Here is a 17,026-nt window from a genome sequence, read left to right as displayed (position 1 = left end):
AACGACCGTTCCACAGGTGCATGTTCCTTAATTGTTTATGGTTCATTGAACAAGCATGGGAAACAGTGTTTAAACCCTTTACAATGAAGATCTGCGAAGTTATTTGGATTTTTACAAATTATCTTTTAAAGACAGGGTCCTGAAAAAGTTTATATACAGTACCATACAGTTCCAAAGTTTGGACACCTACTCATTCCAGGGTTTTTCTTTATTTTCACTATTTTCTACATTGTAGAATAAAAGTGAAGACATCAAAACTATTAAATAACACATGGAATCATGTAGAAACCAAAATATATATATATAATTTATATCTGAGATTCTTCAAAGTAGCCACACTTTGCCTTGATGACAGCTTTGCACACTTTTGGCATTCTCTCAACCAGCTTCATGGTGTAGTCACCTGGAATGCATTTCAATTAACAGGTGTGCCTTATTAAAAGTACATTTGTGGAATTTCTTTCCTTCTTAATGTGTTTGAGCCAATCAGCTGTGTTGTGACAAGGTAGGGATGGTATACTGAAGATAACCGTATTTGGTAAAAAAACAAGTCCATATTATGGCAAGAACAGGTCAAATAAGCAGAAATAAACGACAGTCCAACACTACTTTAAGACGTGAAGGTCAGTCACTTTTCCTTCACTCTGCATCCAACTCATCTCAAACCATCTCAATTGGGTTGAAGTCGGGTGATTGTGGAGGCCAGGCCATCTGATGCAGCACTCCATCATTCTCCTTTTTGCTCACATAGTCCTTACACAGCCTGGAGATGTGTTGGGTCATTGTCCTTTTGAAAAACAAATGATAGTGGGACTAAGTGCAAACCAGATGGAATGGCGTATCGCTGCAGAATGCTGTGGTAGCCAATGCATGTTAAGTGTGTCTTGAATTCTAAATAAATCACAGACAGTGTCACCAGCAAAGTACCATCACACCTCCTCCTCCATACTTCATGTTGGGAACCACACATGCGGAGATCATCCGTTCACCTACTCTGCGTCTCACAAAGACACGGCAATTGGAACCAAAAATCTCAAATTTGGACCAAAGGACAGATTTCCACCAGTCAAAATGTCCATTGCTCGTGTCTCTTGGCACAAGCAAGTCTCTTCTTCTTATTGGTGTACCTTAGTATTGGTTTCTTTGCAGCAATTTGACCATAAAGGCCTGATTCACTCAGTCTCCTCTGAACTGTTGATGTTGAGATATGTCTGTTACTTGACCTCCATGAAGCATTTACTTGGTCTGCAATCTGACATGCAGTTAACTCTAATGAACTTGTCCTCTGCAGCAGAGGTAACTCTGGGTCTTCCTTTCCTGTGGCGGTCCTCATGAGAACCAGTTTCATCATAGTGCTTTCCCACAGTTCTGTTAGAGTTACTGCGAGGGTGTCTGTTTAATTTATTACATCACTTCCTCACAGCTTTGATATAGATGTGTGGGGTGGCTGGTATATCTGTTACATCTGCTATCCAACACAACAGATTACACATACATTAAGGTAGAATATTGCACATTAATTATACTACTACAATGATGGCATAGCCTAACGAAAAACTTAGTTTTATTACCCTTTTGGCCCACATTTTAATCACATAGACAGTCAGGGGAAATCCAGAATATCAAGTCTCCGTTACACAGCAGGTGGGAGACAGGGCGACACCGTGTAGTCGCTAACTAGCAAGCTAGCTAGTTAGCACATGGTCTCCCCAGCCTCCCGCCTGCTGGAGGCGGGGGCGACAGGTAGTGTCCTTCGCCACCGCCTGTTAGGCAGTTCCGTTTTCCTGCAGACGGAGGGATGCCCACATGCAGTTTAGCCCCAAATTTCGGGTCGCAATCACACACTATTTGAGCGTGCAAGTTTGACTTTTTGAAATCCGCAGGTACACTGTGCAGGATGGCTCTGTCTGACAATTATAAATGTGACAGGAGCTTTTCAAATGCTAAAATGCACACACACCACTTTTAATTATTGCATGGGAAGCAAAAATAATACAATCTAACTGACAAAAATACCTTACCACACCTGAAACATTTCAGAGAAACATTACTTTGTATTAAAATACTTTATTGTAGAAGCTTACATCACAATGATTGTTCCTATTTAAAAAGTTCAGAATAAATCCTAATTACAAATGTACTGGGTTGTTCTCATTTTGCAGTAGGATTGAGAAATCTAAACATGAAATAGAATAGCCTAATGCACATTACATTTCTGTATGTTGTAATGTAAATTATCCAGGCATCAATCACATCAGATTTGAACCACATGGATTCCATTTCTAATGATTTGATCTCTCTCCCATACATCACCCCCCCCCCCCCCCCCCCCAGCTAATTTCAATTTGCTCTGTTTTCCAGATAATTAAAATGATGACTTTACGTAAAACAGGATCAGATGCTTGAACGAACCCAGAGACACGGACGCTCTAATCATGCTGTTACTAGGGCTGTCAAGATGAAGTCTTCAGAATACAGATCTAAGCTATATTTAACTTAACTAAAAAAAAAAGGAGCAGAGTGGAGCACCCAGTTCGGGAGGGTGGGAAAAAACTTGTGAGGGAAGGTAACGTTAGGTCCAGGATAAGGCATTCATCACAGCTGTGTAGCTCAATGTACTACCTCTGCATAAAAAAAACAATGATATGGGTGTCAGCAAGAAGTCCACTTTAGCAACAATGCTTGATTCCCCTTGTCTGTTCATATTCTCTGTTGCAATGTCAATAAAACAAGTCATCTCAATAATGATAAAACTTGATTGATGAAATAGGCAAGGACAACTATTCATTCTGTTGTAGTTCCATTGTTACTTGCTTTAATCTCATTTCTTTTTTTTGGGAGGGGGGGGGGGGGTTCTAATGACCAATTCATTAGTACCCATAAAGAGAAACATACAAGACAACTTCAAAACTACAAGCATGGAGGTCAAGACTCCTCCGGGAGGATTTCTTTTCTTTTAGTTAATCAGAGAAATCTGCTGAAACGGAGTAAATCATGCATCTTACTAAGATGGGCCAATGGTGATTTCACATATTTTAAATTGGTGATAGATCTCAGCAGTATCTGTTAAGAGGAATAACAGAGCATAAGATACATTCAATATCTGTTAATGAGGTATAACAGGCATTTCCCTATACTTGGCCAGTGTGTAATTACGAGTAGGGGTTGAAATGAAATTCTATAGATCATGATGGCCAAAGATGGCAGAATTCCGTTCCACTGCTTTCCCATTTGTAAATTACCCCTGATTACAAGTAGGCATTATGGGAGGCTGTCCACCTTTGGCTGAAGGTCCCCTTCTCCAGTAACACTTACACAACTCTGAAGCTGTGCCAGTGTGATATCATGTATAAACTCCCTTGATTTTCTATGACTGTTGGCCTGCGAGGGTAGCCTAGGTATGACAAAAAGTAGTCTGGGTACCAGTCTGTTTAGCTATCATTCCACTTCGTGACATATGCCAAAGATTATTCGGTTTAGCATAACAAGGAGTGGAATGATAGCTAAACAGACTGGTACCCAGACTACTTGTGTGTGTGTGGGGGGGGGGGGGGGGGGGGGGTTATGGCTTTGCCACTAGCAAATCGGAATTGCTGACCTTATACAATAAGGGACTTCATTACCCACATCGGACTGCAATGCTAAGTACACACCCAAACGTATACTCTCGATTTTCCACTTCATCTGTTCTTATACTGGCCTTGATAGTCAGTAAACAGATTGGATATCCCTGCCACAGATTCCCTGGTCTATGTCCACAAGTACACTGCTTGACACAATGCCCGCACAACCCAGAAGCCAGCCAAAGTACCAAGCATTAATTCAGATTAAGACGATTATGAAATTAGGCCATCTAATCACTTCTAGAATTCATGTAGTAGTAATAAACCGCTGTCCCCCCGGTGGTCAAAAGTTCTGAATATGGTTGTGAACAACCCTGTGACCAAGCCACAGATGCGTGCCTGGCGCACACACAAACACAGAAGTGAGCCCTAGGTACACCCAGAGCAGAAAACAAACAGAAGTGTTCCTGATGTGGTCAGGACATTGAACTGAACCAACTGGGCTCTTGCCCCCTTACAAACACTACTATGGGTGTGGACACATTTTGCTAGGATGCCATCATCCTTGCAAATGTGACAGACTAATGTCTTGAAGCCTCATTACACCATTCCCTTTGAGATTGACAGCCACTATGGAATCCATACAGGTAAAATAAGTTTCAATGCCTGCAGTACACAAGATGAACACCCAAAATTATAGCATCAATGACAGCAGACACTGAGGGGCAATGTTGATACTGGAGTGCTGTGAAGGAGGATAGATCATTTGAGTACTTGGCAAAGATATAGTTTTCATGTTGTATTCATATCCAAAGGTAACATATAAAAGGAAATAGAAAGGTAAGAAGACCGCCTTGGCCTCTAGTCTTGGCAACCACAAGGATGTGCAGAAGATCTATACATTTAATCATGAAAATATTCCAAGACCAACAGAGAAAATAAGTGTAGGTGGGGGTCTTGACAAACATCGTATGCTGTATGTATTTTCCTTATCAGCAGAGGCATATCTTTCGATATTATTCAATTCACATCAAATAGCTCATAAAAAGTCAGAGCCACACTTTTATTGTGATAACTAGAAATGTATTGAGCCCAATAATATAAAATCCTTTGTAAGGTTTGTGAACAAATAGTAGTGGAAAAAACGCTATTCATCTTCTATACCATTTCCAGACTCATGCTTCACTTTATAGCATGTCAAACAGCAATTGATATAAAAAACAAACAAAAAAATACAGGAAAAACATTACAGGTTTCTCTCCGTAAAGGAGTCATTTACAAAAACACAGCCACAGGAAAGTCAGACAAAGAGGGGTTTAAAAGCAAACTGGGGAAAAAAATCCTTGAGTAATCCACTTATTGCTTTCTGGATGAGAGAAAAGAGGACGAGTGTAGGGAGTCTATGCAGACTGGTCTCTCGTGAAGGATTCTGTTCTGTTGGATGGGACCAAAGCTGGGTCAGAATGGACCTCAATACTAGTGTATCTGCTTGCATGAACATGAAGAGTGATGACGGAATGTTGTGGACCAGAGGGGAAATGGTAGCTGGCTACTGGTCCGTTGGCATGTCTCTGTCTGTTTCTGCTTTAGAGGGTTGCCCCGGCGACGGTGTGTGGGGAGGTCGGGACACGGGGGCAATCCCATGTGCCATAGCCAGGTTCCCTGCGACAATTCCCTCCACTGCAGCGCCTGCCCCCGTCAGGCCTCCTGCTGCCACTCCCACTAGACCAGTAGAGAACCTGTTGACAAATGAAGAGTTGAGACAGAAGAATTAAAATAGCATTATATGGAATTATCTTTCTAGGGTCATATAACACAAGCCAGATGTCATCAATACCTGGAGTTGTCTTTACTGTCACTCATTTATTACCTATGGGTGCTTCCTGTCCCTCTTAACAGTCTCTGCAAAGCATGGTCGTACCTGTAATCAGTAACTCCGTTGTGTTCGGTGTGCACAGCCCCAGGGTCCATGCCAGGCCACTGGGGCGTTGCCATCAGATACTCCTTATTCACACAGTTCTTCAGACTGTCAGGGATGCGGCCTGTTGGGAGAAAAAAACACCACAACAGTCAAACGGATCAAAGTCTACTTAATGACAACTCTTGATAAGGTTTTTTGGGGGGAAGGATTATAAAACAACTTGTGGGCTGTAAATACATAAACTATATCACTTAGTGGTTAGGGCTACTGTGCCATGTCTCACGTGGACCGACTGTTGTTCACAGAAATGCAATTGTATCATTGTACCCTAGTGTATGTGCCTAATGCCTATAAAAATGCAGTTATACACTGAGGCTTGCATAACTGAATACCTGTGATGGCCCGGCGCACTTCCCTAGCTGCCTCCTCCCGCGCCTCGAGTGACGCCTGCTCACTGTACCAGGATGCGTGGGGAGTGCAAACCAGATTGGGGGCATCCTTCAATGGGCCCTGAGAGAAGCTGGAGGAGTATAGATAAACAGACCGGTGAAACATATTAAAGAGTGTGTGCAAGGGGGTGTTCATAATTTTTGGGGGTTAAAATGGTGAATCACAACGGTCAAACCAGTTATTGTTTGCACGATTTAAATGACTGGGCTATAAGCAGGATGAGGAGGCTATAAGTGCCTGTGGGCTGGGAGGAAGCTGACCTGAAGGGCTCCGTCTCGTGTACGTCCAAGGCAGCACCCCGTATCCTGCCCTCTTTCAGTGCCTGGGCCAGGGCCCTCTCATCCACCAGGCCACCGCGAGCCGTGTTAACCAAAAATGCTCCCTGACGCATCTGCACACACGACAGATCAGTCAGCAAGCCATGCAGACAAAAATAACACATTGGTAATGAGGGTGTTGTGGGTGGCAGAAATGGTGTACACATGTGTGTTGGGGTTGTCACAATACCAGAATTTTTACTTTGATTTCAATACCAGGTTTAGTATCACAATACTTGATACCACGGTAGACAGCCAAGTACGCATAAATCAATTAGACTTTGTTTCTACAAATACATAATGGTAATCATTTATTTGAATGGTTAATCTCTATTGATAAACTGGGTAAATCAAGATGTAGCCTAGGCCTAGCCACAATACAGGTAAATGCATTCTCATTCGCGCATGCATTGATTTGAGTTTGTTTTGCCTGATTTCATGGGGCTACAGATGACAATCTGTTTCCCTTCCATTTGGGACTTATTTTATTGTACTGATCAACATTTGCATAGAAGTAGCTTATTTTTAAAAAATGTGTGCCGTCTCTTTAACCAGTTCTGACATCATTCACGGGGCAGTCTGTTCGCTGATCATCTTTGGGAGAAGAGAGACCGCATGAGGGGGAGCTAACATGATGCAGCCCAGACTCCCAGTGCAGGCTAGCAATGACTAACGCCTCAATCACACCGACAGCGTCATTGCATTTTGGTACACCAGAAGTACATTCATTTCCAACGGAAATCTGCATTCGCTTCGCAGCATTGCGTTGCAGAGGCAGTTGCAGTGCGTTCTGTGTGGTGAATATGTTGGATTTATCGAATGTATGCATCAAACTGTATGCGTAGGCGGCTTGACAGAAATGGTAGTAGAAGGTGAATGTTGAACTTTTGTTGCACACATATCCAGATGATCACACCGATAGCGTCGTTGTCACAAGGCGAAAGTGGAGCAGGAACGGTGCACGCTATAATAAGGGGTCGACTGGACTGATAGATCAGCAATTGACAGAAACTACTGAAAGTAACAAAACCTAGTACCGAACCGTTTTTCCATGTTAAGAGTATCGAAAAAGTACAGAAGCGTCGGTATACCTTGCAACAGTAGTGGGCGTGTGTCTTATACCTGTTTAATGGTGAAGTCGTTGATGAGGTGATGGTTGTGCTCGTTGAGGCTGCAGTGCAGTGACACACAGTCAGAGTGGATGAGCAGGTCCTGCAGGGTGGCCATTCTCTGCAGGCCCAGAGAGCGCTCCACTCCGTCTGGCAGGTAGGGGTCGTAGAACATCACACTGAAGCCAAAGGCCTTGGCCCGCAGCGCTACAGCTTGGCCCACTCGCCCTGCGCCACAAGATACACTCAGACTGGAGGAGTAACCTCTCACTACTTCTCAGAAAACTAAAAATGATTTACTTTAAATATACATTAAAATGATCTGAGGACACTAATAATAATAATAATGAATATTAAATAATAAAAAATAAAAAAATACACTGCAACTTCGAAACAGATCACATCAGAAAAAACTTGAATCAACATGTGTGTCCTATGATGACTGCACTTGCGAGAGAGCCCTCGCTAAGACGAGATCAATTTCCCTCCTCACCCAGGCCGATGATGCCCAGCGTCTCTCCCCGGATGCGGGCAGCTCCGCTGGCCACCTCCCTGATCTGCTCCACGCTGGAAGCCCTGGTGCCCTCTCTCATAGCCTGGTGCATCCAGGTGACACGGCGGTACAGGTTCAGGATCAGACACATGGACGTGTCCGCCGTCTCTTCCACTGATGTCGCAGGCACATTACACACAGCTATACCTGGGGGGGACAGAGCACAAAGGAGACAGCGATTAGTTATGATACATATTGAGGTGAATGGATGGATGGGTGTAGTAGGTAGGAGAAAAACAGATGGGAGGTGAAGCAAAGTATTGATCCAGTAGCCAACCTAGTTCAGCCGCAGCCTTGATGTCCACGTTGTCAAAGCCACTGCCAATTCGCACAATGATCCGCAGGCCCTTGAACTTGTCCAGGTCGTCCCGCGAAAGGCTGATGGTGTGGTACATCAGGGCACCCACTGCCTCATTCAGCACCTAAAGCACCAGGGAGAGAATGTATGAGTTCAGACATATCCTTATTCACCTATTGCACTAAACGAGCAAATACATTCCCTAGCTCCATTGAGTTGGAAATAGCCCCCACCACAAAAACAACAGACAGGTTCATGAAGCATCCATTTCCTAACTTTAAAAAAAATGCAGATAGATACATAGAGGTGTATAGGAGAGTAGTGGTGCTGGGAGAGATAGTTGGTTACCTTCTCGTGGATCTCCTGGGTGGACTGGGCATCACAGAAGGCCACTGTGGCCACGTCCTTCAGGACAGGCATCTCCACGGTGCAGTCACGCCCATCCAACAGAGCCACCAGGGGCCGCGGGTGCATCGGCCCATTCAGAATCGGGGGGCGAATGCCTAGATAAATACAACAAATCAATTTCAGCAATGTCAAATGGGACCCCCTCCCCCATGCCTCCTTTCTATAGCGTCAATCAGATAGACCATCTACATGATCACATAGGCCAAACTGTCAATTTCCACAGTTTCCTCAACATCTGCATGTTTAAGATTGTGTTCCCCAATCAATAAAACCACCAAAAATATACGTCATTTGTTTTGTTCTTTATGATCGTAACAATGAAAACCCATCAGAAATTGCAGAAAAATAATTAGATTTTCACTTTCAAAGTAACATTTTACACTCTAAAAACATGACTTAAGTGTCCACTCAAGTCTAGGGATTACAATGATATACAATATGATATACAGTGTCACTTAAGAAACGCAACAGGAAACCTGCCCTGTACACGTCACTAAGTAAAATCCCATATGAATGCATTATGTCCAGCATGGACAGAGGTAACCCATTTTTGCAAAATCCCTTTATGATGACCACAACACATCTACAAAAAGCCAGGATGTGTCTCAAAGTTATAGTGTCATTGCAAATTTAAGCTATTACACTCTCGGGCAGCAGTATTCCAAAATTCCCACCAACTAGATCCATGGTGCCAAAAAGGACAGGTTTCAAAATGTCAGTATTTCAATAAATAATTGCTACATAAGCCATCATTGGGCATTAACATTTTTTGGGGTTTATTGAGAACACAATAAAATGGCCCAAACATACCACAGTGCCTTCAGAAAGTATTCACACCCCTAAACCTTTGCCTGCACCCACACGCACACTACCCCATAATGTCAAAGTGGAATTATGTTTCTCAACATTTCTATAAATTAATAAGCTGAAATGTCTTGAGTTAAAAGGTATTTGTTATGGCAAGCCTAATTAAGTTCAGGAGCAAAATGTTGCTTAACACAAAAGTTGCATGGAATCACTGTGTGGAATAATAGTGTTTAACAATATTTTTTGAATGACTACCTAAATCTCTGTACCCCACACATACAGATAAACGTAAGGTCCCTCAGTCAAGCAGTGAATTTCAACCACAAAGACCAGGGACGTTTTCCAATGCCTCGCAAATAATGGCAGCTATTGGTAGTAATACAAAAAAAACAGATAGAGTATTCCTTTGAGCATGGTGAAGTTAACAATTAAACTTTGTGGTGCACCCAGTCACTAACTCAGTTGCCGGAGGGGAATGAAACTGCTCAGTGATTTCACAAGGCCATGGTGAAATGAAAAAGTTAGAGTTTAATGGCTGTGATAGGAGAAAACTGAGGATGGATCAACAACATTGTAGTTACTCCACAATACTAACCTAATTGACAGAGTGAACATAATTATATCTGTACAGAATAGAAATATTCCTTAACATGCATCCTGTTTGCAACAAGGAAATAAAGTAATAATGAATGTACCACTGTACATATTTTCAAGCATAGTGGTGGCTGATTCATGATATGGCTATACTTGTAATCATTAAGGACTGGGGTGTTTTTCACAGGATAAAAAAAATAAAAGCAATGGAGCTAAGCACAAGCAAAAACCTAGAGGAAAACCTGTTTCGGTCTGCTTTCCACCAGACATTGGGAGATGAATTCACCTTTTAGCAGGACAGTAACCTAAAACACAAGGTCAAATCTACACTGGAGTTGCTTGCCAAAAAGACATTGACTGTTCCTGAGTGGCCGAGATAGATATTACTGCCCAAAATCTACCCAGGTTACCACACACACATACATATATTTTTTATATGTTTCAATTTGTTTTACATTTAAAATCACATAGTGTTAAGGGGAGAGTCGCTGCTCAGCTATTTTCAGGTCTCACTCTGACAAAGAGTTCCAGAGTTCCTTTGTGGAGATGGGAGAAACTTCCAGAAATACAACCATCTCTGCAGCGCTCCACCAATCAGACCTTTATGGTAGAGTGGCCAGACAGAAGCCACTCTTCAGTAAAAGGCACATGACAGCCCGCTTGGAGTTTGCCAAAAGGCACCTAAAGGACTCCCAGACCATAAGAAACAAGATTCTCTTTTCAGGCCAAGATTGATCTCTTTGGCCTGAATGCCAATCGTCACATCTGGAGAAAACCTGGCACCATCTCTACGGTGAAGCATGGTGGTGGCAGCACCATGATGTGGGGAAATTTTTCAGCGGCAGGGACCGGGAGACTAGTCAGGATCGAGGAAAAGATTAAGAGAGCAAAGTACAGAGAGATGCCTGATGAAAACCTGCTCCAGAGTGCTCAGGACCTCAGACTGGGGCATTGGTTCACCTTCCAACAGGACGACCCTAAGCACACAGCCAAATCAACGCAGGAGTGGCTTAGGGACAAGTCTCAATGTCCTGGAGCGGCCCAGCCAGAGCCCGAATTTGAACCCGATCTAACATATCTTGAGACCTGAAAATAGCTGTGCAGCGACGCTCCCTCTCCAACCTGACAGAGCTTGAGGGGATCTGTAGAGGAGAATGGGAGAAACTCCCCAAATACAGATGTGCCAAGCTTGTTGCATCATACCCAAGAAGACTCAAGGCTGTAATCACAGACAAAGGTGCTTCAAACAAAGTACTGAGTAAAGGGTCTGAATACTTATGTAAATGTGATATTCCAGTTTATTTTATTTCTAAAAACCTGTTTGTGCTTTTTCATTATGGGGTATTGTGTGTGTGTGACACAAATATAATCAATTTTAGAACATGGCCGCAACTTAAAATGTGGAAAAAGTCAAGGGGTCTGAATTATTTCCGGATGCACTATATATAAAAATTGCCATTTCAGAGTACACAGTACACAAAGCTGTCTGCTTCATTCTCAAATAGAGACAAGGCAGTCCTCCAACCCCCACCAGACCCCTCCTGATCAGGGGAGACTCATCCAGCAGATTAGCAGAAGGGTGCGGTTGGGGGCACAGGCTTGTTGAGTTATCATGACCTAAATGTCTATGTCTGGAGGCAGAAACCCCTGCCCTTCTGCAACAATACACAGCCTGCCTGCTAGCCCTATCGCCACAAACATCTCATAAATAAATGTACAAACGATGTACACCTAAATTAGCAAAGATAAATAGGGATGGGCATTTGAAATGATTTCACCATTTCAAATATTAATCAGATTTATTAAAACCCTTTTTACATTAGCAGATGTCATGATATTTAAGATATCTGGATAGTCAAAACATGTAATAAAGCATGTATTTTTTTTGTACTTCAATGGAGACTTGCTAGCACGACTAGAGTAGGAGGGGCCGGTGAGTGTGTATGGCAGAGAGTGTGCAAGCGAGTAGCCAAACTGACATGCGCTAGTCAAACTTGTTGTTGCTATAGGTTATTTATACCATCTGGTAGTGCCCGTCTTAACTTCATCAAATATTTGTAAAGACGCTAGCTAGCTACATTAGAGGCTGTTGCTGTGCTGCCTGTACTTGACTCCAACAACTCCATTCATATGAAACAACAGGCTGTTTGTTAATCAGTCATTGTAGCTACTCCTAATTTAGCCCAAAAATAATTATGTAATTGTATTTCCATTTAGAAATACCCAATTTCACTTTCTTATATGGCACCTTTCACTGCAGCGCAGCTTTGATTGACCGACAATAACAACAAGCTACACGTGTGAAATGTGTGCAGGCTAACTGTGCGTCTTTTTTATGGGGCGCACTCAAACTGTTGTACATTTTTTTTTATGTCATGGTCTATCCTTGTAGGCTATATAGCAACATCACAGATAATTGTATTTCATTTTAAACTAAGCATTTATTGTTAAAATAGGCCTTATTTATTTTAATTATCTTCAAAAATGACTAGTCTCCGAGTAAGCAAATACTAATTTCAGTTTAGATATTCAAATAACCATGCCCATCCCTAAGAGATAGCAGGAAGATAATTCATTAACAGATGAGAAATCCCCTAAAGTGATGCAGCAATTTAACTCTGCTAATCCTTGAAGGGCAGTAGAATGCCCTTCTAAAACGTTAAGTCCAGAGTGCCAAGTAGAGACAGCAGAAAACTCTGAATGACAAGCAAAAAAATAAAGCAATTACCAGTGTCTTTCTAAATCATGACACTAAACACAAGTGGTAATGGAATTCACAGGCACACAAGGGGCCTTTCGTGGAGCTACAATGTTTTGCAGAGCTCAAAGAGTATCTTAGACATTGACGCTTTAAAGAGACGAGAATGCAATACTCAAAGCAACAGCACTGCCTGCACACAGACCACAGCACTTGTGACTGTCAATTGCTTCCTTTGCTTAATATGAAGGCTCTAAGTACAGATTACTGTTCTGTTTGCCAACAAATTCCATCATTCCTCCTCAAGGACAACGCATGGAAAAATAAATTGCTTTTTTGGATCATTCTAATCTGATCCAGAAAATGAAACATAGCAGTAATAAGGCGCTAGTCTGACAAATCTTCACAGGCGATTGGAGCAGAATATAAACACACAACAAAAGCAGAGCGCTCACCAAACATACAAAAATAACCCATTTCTATCTAGACAAAAAAAAGGCATTGATTACAAATGAACCTAAAGACGACAACAACAAAAAGGTGCACAACAGAAAGAGAGCGGAGCTGGCAACACACATGCACCATATGGTCTTGGAGACAGACGCCTGGCAGTGTGTGTGCATGACCATGTGTGCGTGTGTGTGGAAAGCCTGGTCTGACCGGCAGCAGGGCCATGCACACAATGCCATTCATTCAGCGTTCATTCATTCTTCCCCTCCGCCTGCCACTGTGGGTGTAAGTGAGCTCGCAGGGAGGGGTGGCTGATAATGCTGCAGGACCCCACCCAGCCCCCTGCCACACAAGCTCAAGAGCTCGCTCTCTCTCTCACACACACACAATACCAGGAGAGACCCCAAGGACAAAAATGCTAAACCAAATAGCAGATTTGTACTCTGCCCTATCCATCTACCCCTCTCTCGTCCCAGAAAAACAAGACATTCATCCTCCTAACCTTGCATGCTGCAGTTGACCAGCCTTTCTTCCTCTCCTTCTCCACTTACAGCTACTGTCAGAATGCTTTCGCTTGGCACAATCCCAGGCAAACACCCTCCTCCTTCTGCCTGCCCCCTGCTCCAATCAGAGGGAGGAACAATTCAGCCTTAACCAACCAAAACAAAGCTTATTAGCATTGAGACGCTAGGTTAGGTAGTCCTGCATGTGCGCCATTTGTGGACAAAAAAGGAATAACTTGTGGACTTATTTTGACAGTGAGGTAAGCAGAGGGGAAGTGGGTCTACAACAGATCCACGCTTGGAAAGTCTGTTTAATAATACGATCCTTTAGATATTTTGTCTCAAATTCCCATAATGACCAGCCTTCCTGCCCACTGACACAGTAAGTTGAAATGGAATTGGCTTCCCGCAGACTGTTTTTGTGCAACCCAATACAATGGAAAGCAACGCTAGTGTATGTAAATAAACCCATGTTGCTAAGAGCAGCTAGGCTGCTACTTGATATGCAGTAAACTAGATTAATAATAAAGTGCATAATATGCCAAAAGCTATTGAAGAAACAATTACAATGAAACATAGCCTAACCACATGTAAACCCTTGAGTAAGGCACAGTGCTTTCAAAACTGAATTTTCTGTAGAAGATAGTGTGGATATAGGTAAATAGATCTATGAGGTTGGAATAATACTGTAGAATTGTGAAAATTATGATAATGCCCACCTGAAATTTCAGCCTGGGGATGGAGTTTTAGTTAATAGACCAATAAGAAAGAGTTCCAAACCTCTGTAAATAACAGCAAACACAGCAGCTGATTGATGGAGCCCACTGTGCACTTGGGGACCTTCAATGCTGCAGAAATGTTTTGGTACTCTTCCCCAAATCTGTGCCTCGACACAATCCTGTCTCAGAGCTCTACAGACAATTACTTCAACCTCATGGCTTGTTTTTTTGATCTGACATGCATCCTCAACTGTGGGACCATATAAAAGACAGATGTGCCTTTCCAAATCATGTCAATTGAATATACCACAGGTGGACTTCAAGGATGATCAATGGAAACAGGACACCCCTGAGTTAATTTCCAGTCTCATAGCAAAGGGTCTGAATAATGTAAGTAAGTATGGGGTGTTTTTTTTAATACATTTGCTAAAATTTCAAACAAAATGTATTTTATTTAGTCATTATGGGGTATTGTGTGTGTAGATTGTTTTTTCTCAAACTATTTATTTAAAACTTTTTAGAATAACAGCCTTATTCTATAATGTAACAAAATGTGGAAGAAGAAGGGGTCTGAATACTTTCCAAATGCACTCCTGTTTTATCAACGTATGTAACCTAAACAGCCAGTGTTAACTTGACAAAGGCAACATGAAGGACCACAGGCAGCCACCCTCGCTCTTTTGCTGATTATGGAATTAGAGCTGTTTTTCAATCAATCATTGGAGAACCCTTCCCTTCACACATTGAACAGCTATAAGACTGGTCGCATTCCCCTGCTCAGATGCTGCATGCATTAACCAATGGTTGCGTGCCACTTCATCAACTGACAGATTGCTATAACATATGTGGTTTGCTGATAGCTATCCAGGCGTTGTAAGATCTGGCATGTCAGTAACGCCTGGGCAGAGGAACGCTCCCATTGTCTGCCATAATGAAGTCAAGCTCAACTTCATGCTGTCCATCACCTATTTATGTCTATGGTCCATCATCAGGCCATTCTACATTGGATTTTAAAAAATTAAAAAATTCAAGAATCCTTAGCTATGTTAGTTAGCTACAGAAGCTTGTACGCGTGGATTATCAGTCCCTAACATGATGGGGCAAAAGTATGTACTGACCTTCACAAATGCGGTCCAGCCTCTGGCGCTTGACTTTGTGCTTATCCATGAGAGCCATCAGCGTTTTTCACCCCAGCCAAAGCACAAACAGACCAAAGGTTTAGCTGTGAAGCACACAAGACAAATAGTCAAAACATTTCCCGGGGAATAATGTGTACCGATGAAAACCTGTAAGCTAAATCAAATGAACAGCGTTTCAATATTTAGATAAATTAGTTACGTGACAGGCTTCGCTACTAATTCCTAAAGTTGCTAGCCACACGACTAGTCGTAGCTATGGCTAATAAAGTTGTTTACTTATCTCTGCTTAGATTTTTTTGGCTAACTAATTATTTTAGTTAACCTCTCTAGCTAACATGACTGCTGGCGAGAGTCAACAGACAATTAGAGACTAACTCCCCAACCATTTCCATATTAAAACTTTCACACTATTCTGGCTTCTAAGCTAACGTTAGCTAGCTAGCTAATACCTAAAACACTTCGAAGCTTCAGTTTATAAGTAGCTAACGTTAGCTAAATAGCTAAGCAGTAAGCAATATACAAACTTGAACATTAACTATGTACTGTAGTTGGCTAAATGTTGTTAGTTAATGTTAGCAGCCTAACTAGCCATCGTCAACAAACTAAAAAGTAGTTAGCTAGACTAACAATTCAAAGTCAGTAGCCAAGAAAGTCGTGTGGCTCACATGGCTAGTTAGCGTACCGAACACCAGGCAAACGTGAGTGTTCGCGAAAACAGGCCTGTTTTACAAAGCTATCAGCTAGCTAGTAAGCTAATGATAACTAGCTAGCGCTGATAAATTACAGGCATACATCAACACACACGTTCAAGCGGCGAAAAACATTTAGTTTCAAGAGAATAATACTACGACTAACGTTTACGGAGCAGTAACATTATTGTAGCTGTTGGATCAGACCACTAATTGGTAGCTAGCGAAGGTTCATTCATTACCAAATAGTGCAGGTTCTATTCTTAGTGTTGTGGGGTCAAAATTAGTTGTCTTCCCACTGATCTCTCGTCATGAATCCAAACAGTTTGTTTAGAGGAGTCAGGTGACGGACGAGTCACAGAATGAAGAAAATCCTATATAAACCACTATTAGTTGAGTGTGGCGCCTTCACGTAACACAGGAGGTATTGCATCTGGCAGGCAGCACACTGACCATCCGCCCGATTGCTCAGGGACCACATTTGAGGTCGATTCATTTTTTTTTCAAGATGGCAAAGATCATAATGTATTCTCAACCACAGGCAGGCTGCTACTTCCCTTTTCAATGTATTGCCCAATGCAATTGCTACAGTTCCAGTGAATGTAGTGGAGGGCAGTCACAGACAGGACAAGAGTGGACTCTTACTGTGCTACTTGAGGATATTGATGTCATGTCATGGCATGATGGGCCATCACTCACTGCCACTAATTGTGGTCAGTGATGGTTGGGGGCTACCCATTCTTGGTGGATGTGGACAGATACCTGACATGCATGCTTGAGATCAAGCATGTATGCACTATACACACAT

At 42.3% G+C, this 17,026-nt stretch overlaps 1 protein-coding gene across 6 annotated transcripts; it reads right to left on the bottom strand.

The window, feature by feature from the left end:
• Positions 1-2,047: 2,047 nt before the first annotated feature.
• LOC109893007 (C-terminal-binding protein 1) lies at positions 2,048-16,596 on the bottom strand. 6 transcript variants are annotated; one of them, XM_031826970.1, is made up of 11 exons: positions 16,461-16,596; positions 15,509-15,612; positions 13,671-13,786; positions 8,560-8,714; positions 8,191-8,335; positions 7,854-8,060; positions 7,374-7,588; positions 6,195-6,325; positions 5,877-6,004; positions 5,485-5,605; positions 2,048-5,302 (listed from the first exon to the last, which is right to left on the bottom strand). In XM_031826970.1, exons 3-11 carry the CDS (start codon positions 13,675-13,677, stop codon positions 5,113-5,115), a joined length of 1,299 nt encoding a protein of 432 aa, XP_031682830.1. In that variant the 5' UTR covers positions 13,678-13,786; positions 15,509-15,612; positions 16,461-16,596; the 3' UTR covers positions 2,048-5,112. The 6 variants fall into 6 exon arrangements, with proteins under 6 accessions (XP_031682830.1, XP_020341567.1, XP_020341565.1 ...); XM_020485978.2 differs by lacking the exon at positions 13,671-13,786 and having other exon boundaries at positions 16,385-16,596; XM_020485976.2 differs by lacking the exon at positions 13,671-13,786.
• Positions 16,597-17,026: the final 430 nt, after the last annotated feature.

The sequence above is a fragment of the Oncorhynchus kisutch genome, linkage group LG6 (genome assembly GCF_002021735.2).
Source record: "Oncorhynchus kisutch isolate 150728-3 linkage group LG6, Okis_V2, whole genome shotgun sequence".
NCBI classification, from domain to species: domain Eukaryota; kingdom Metazoa; phylum Chordata; class Actinopteri; order Salmoniformes; family Salmonidae; genus Oncorhynchus; species Oncorhynchus kisutch.
This window is presented reverse-complemented; position numbering and strand designations above follow the sequence as displayed.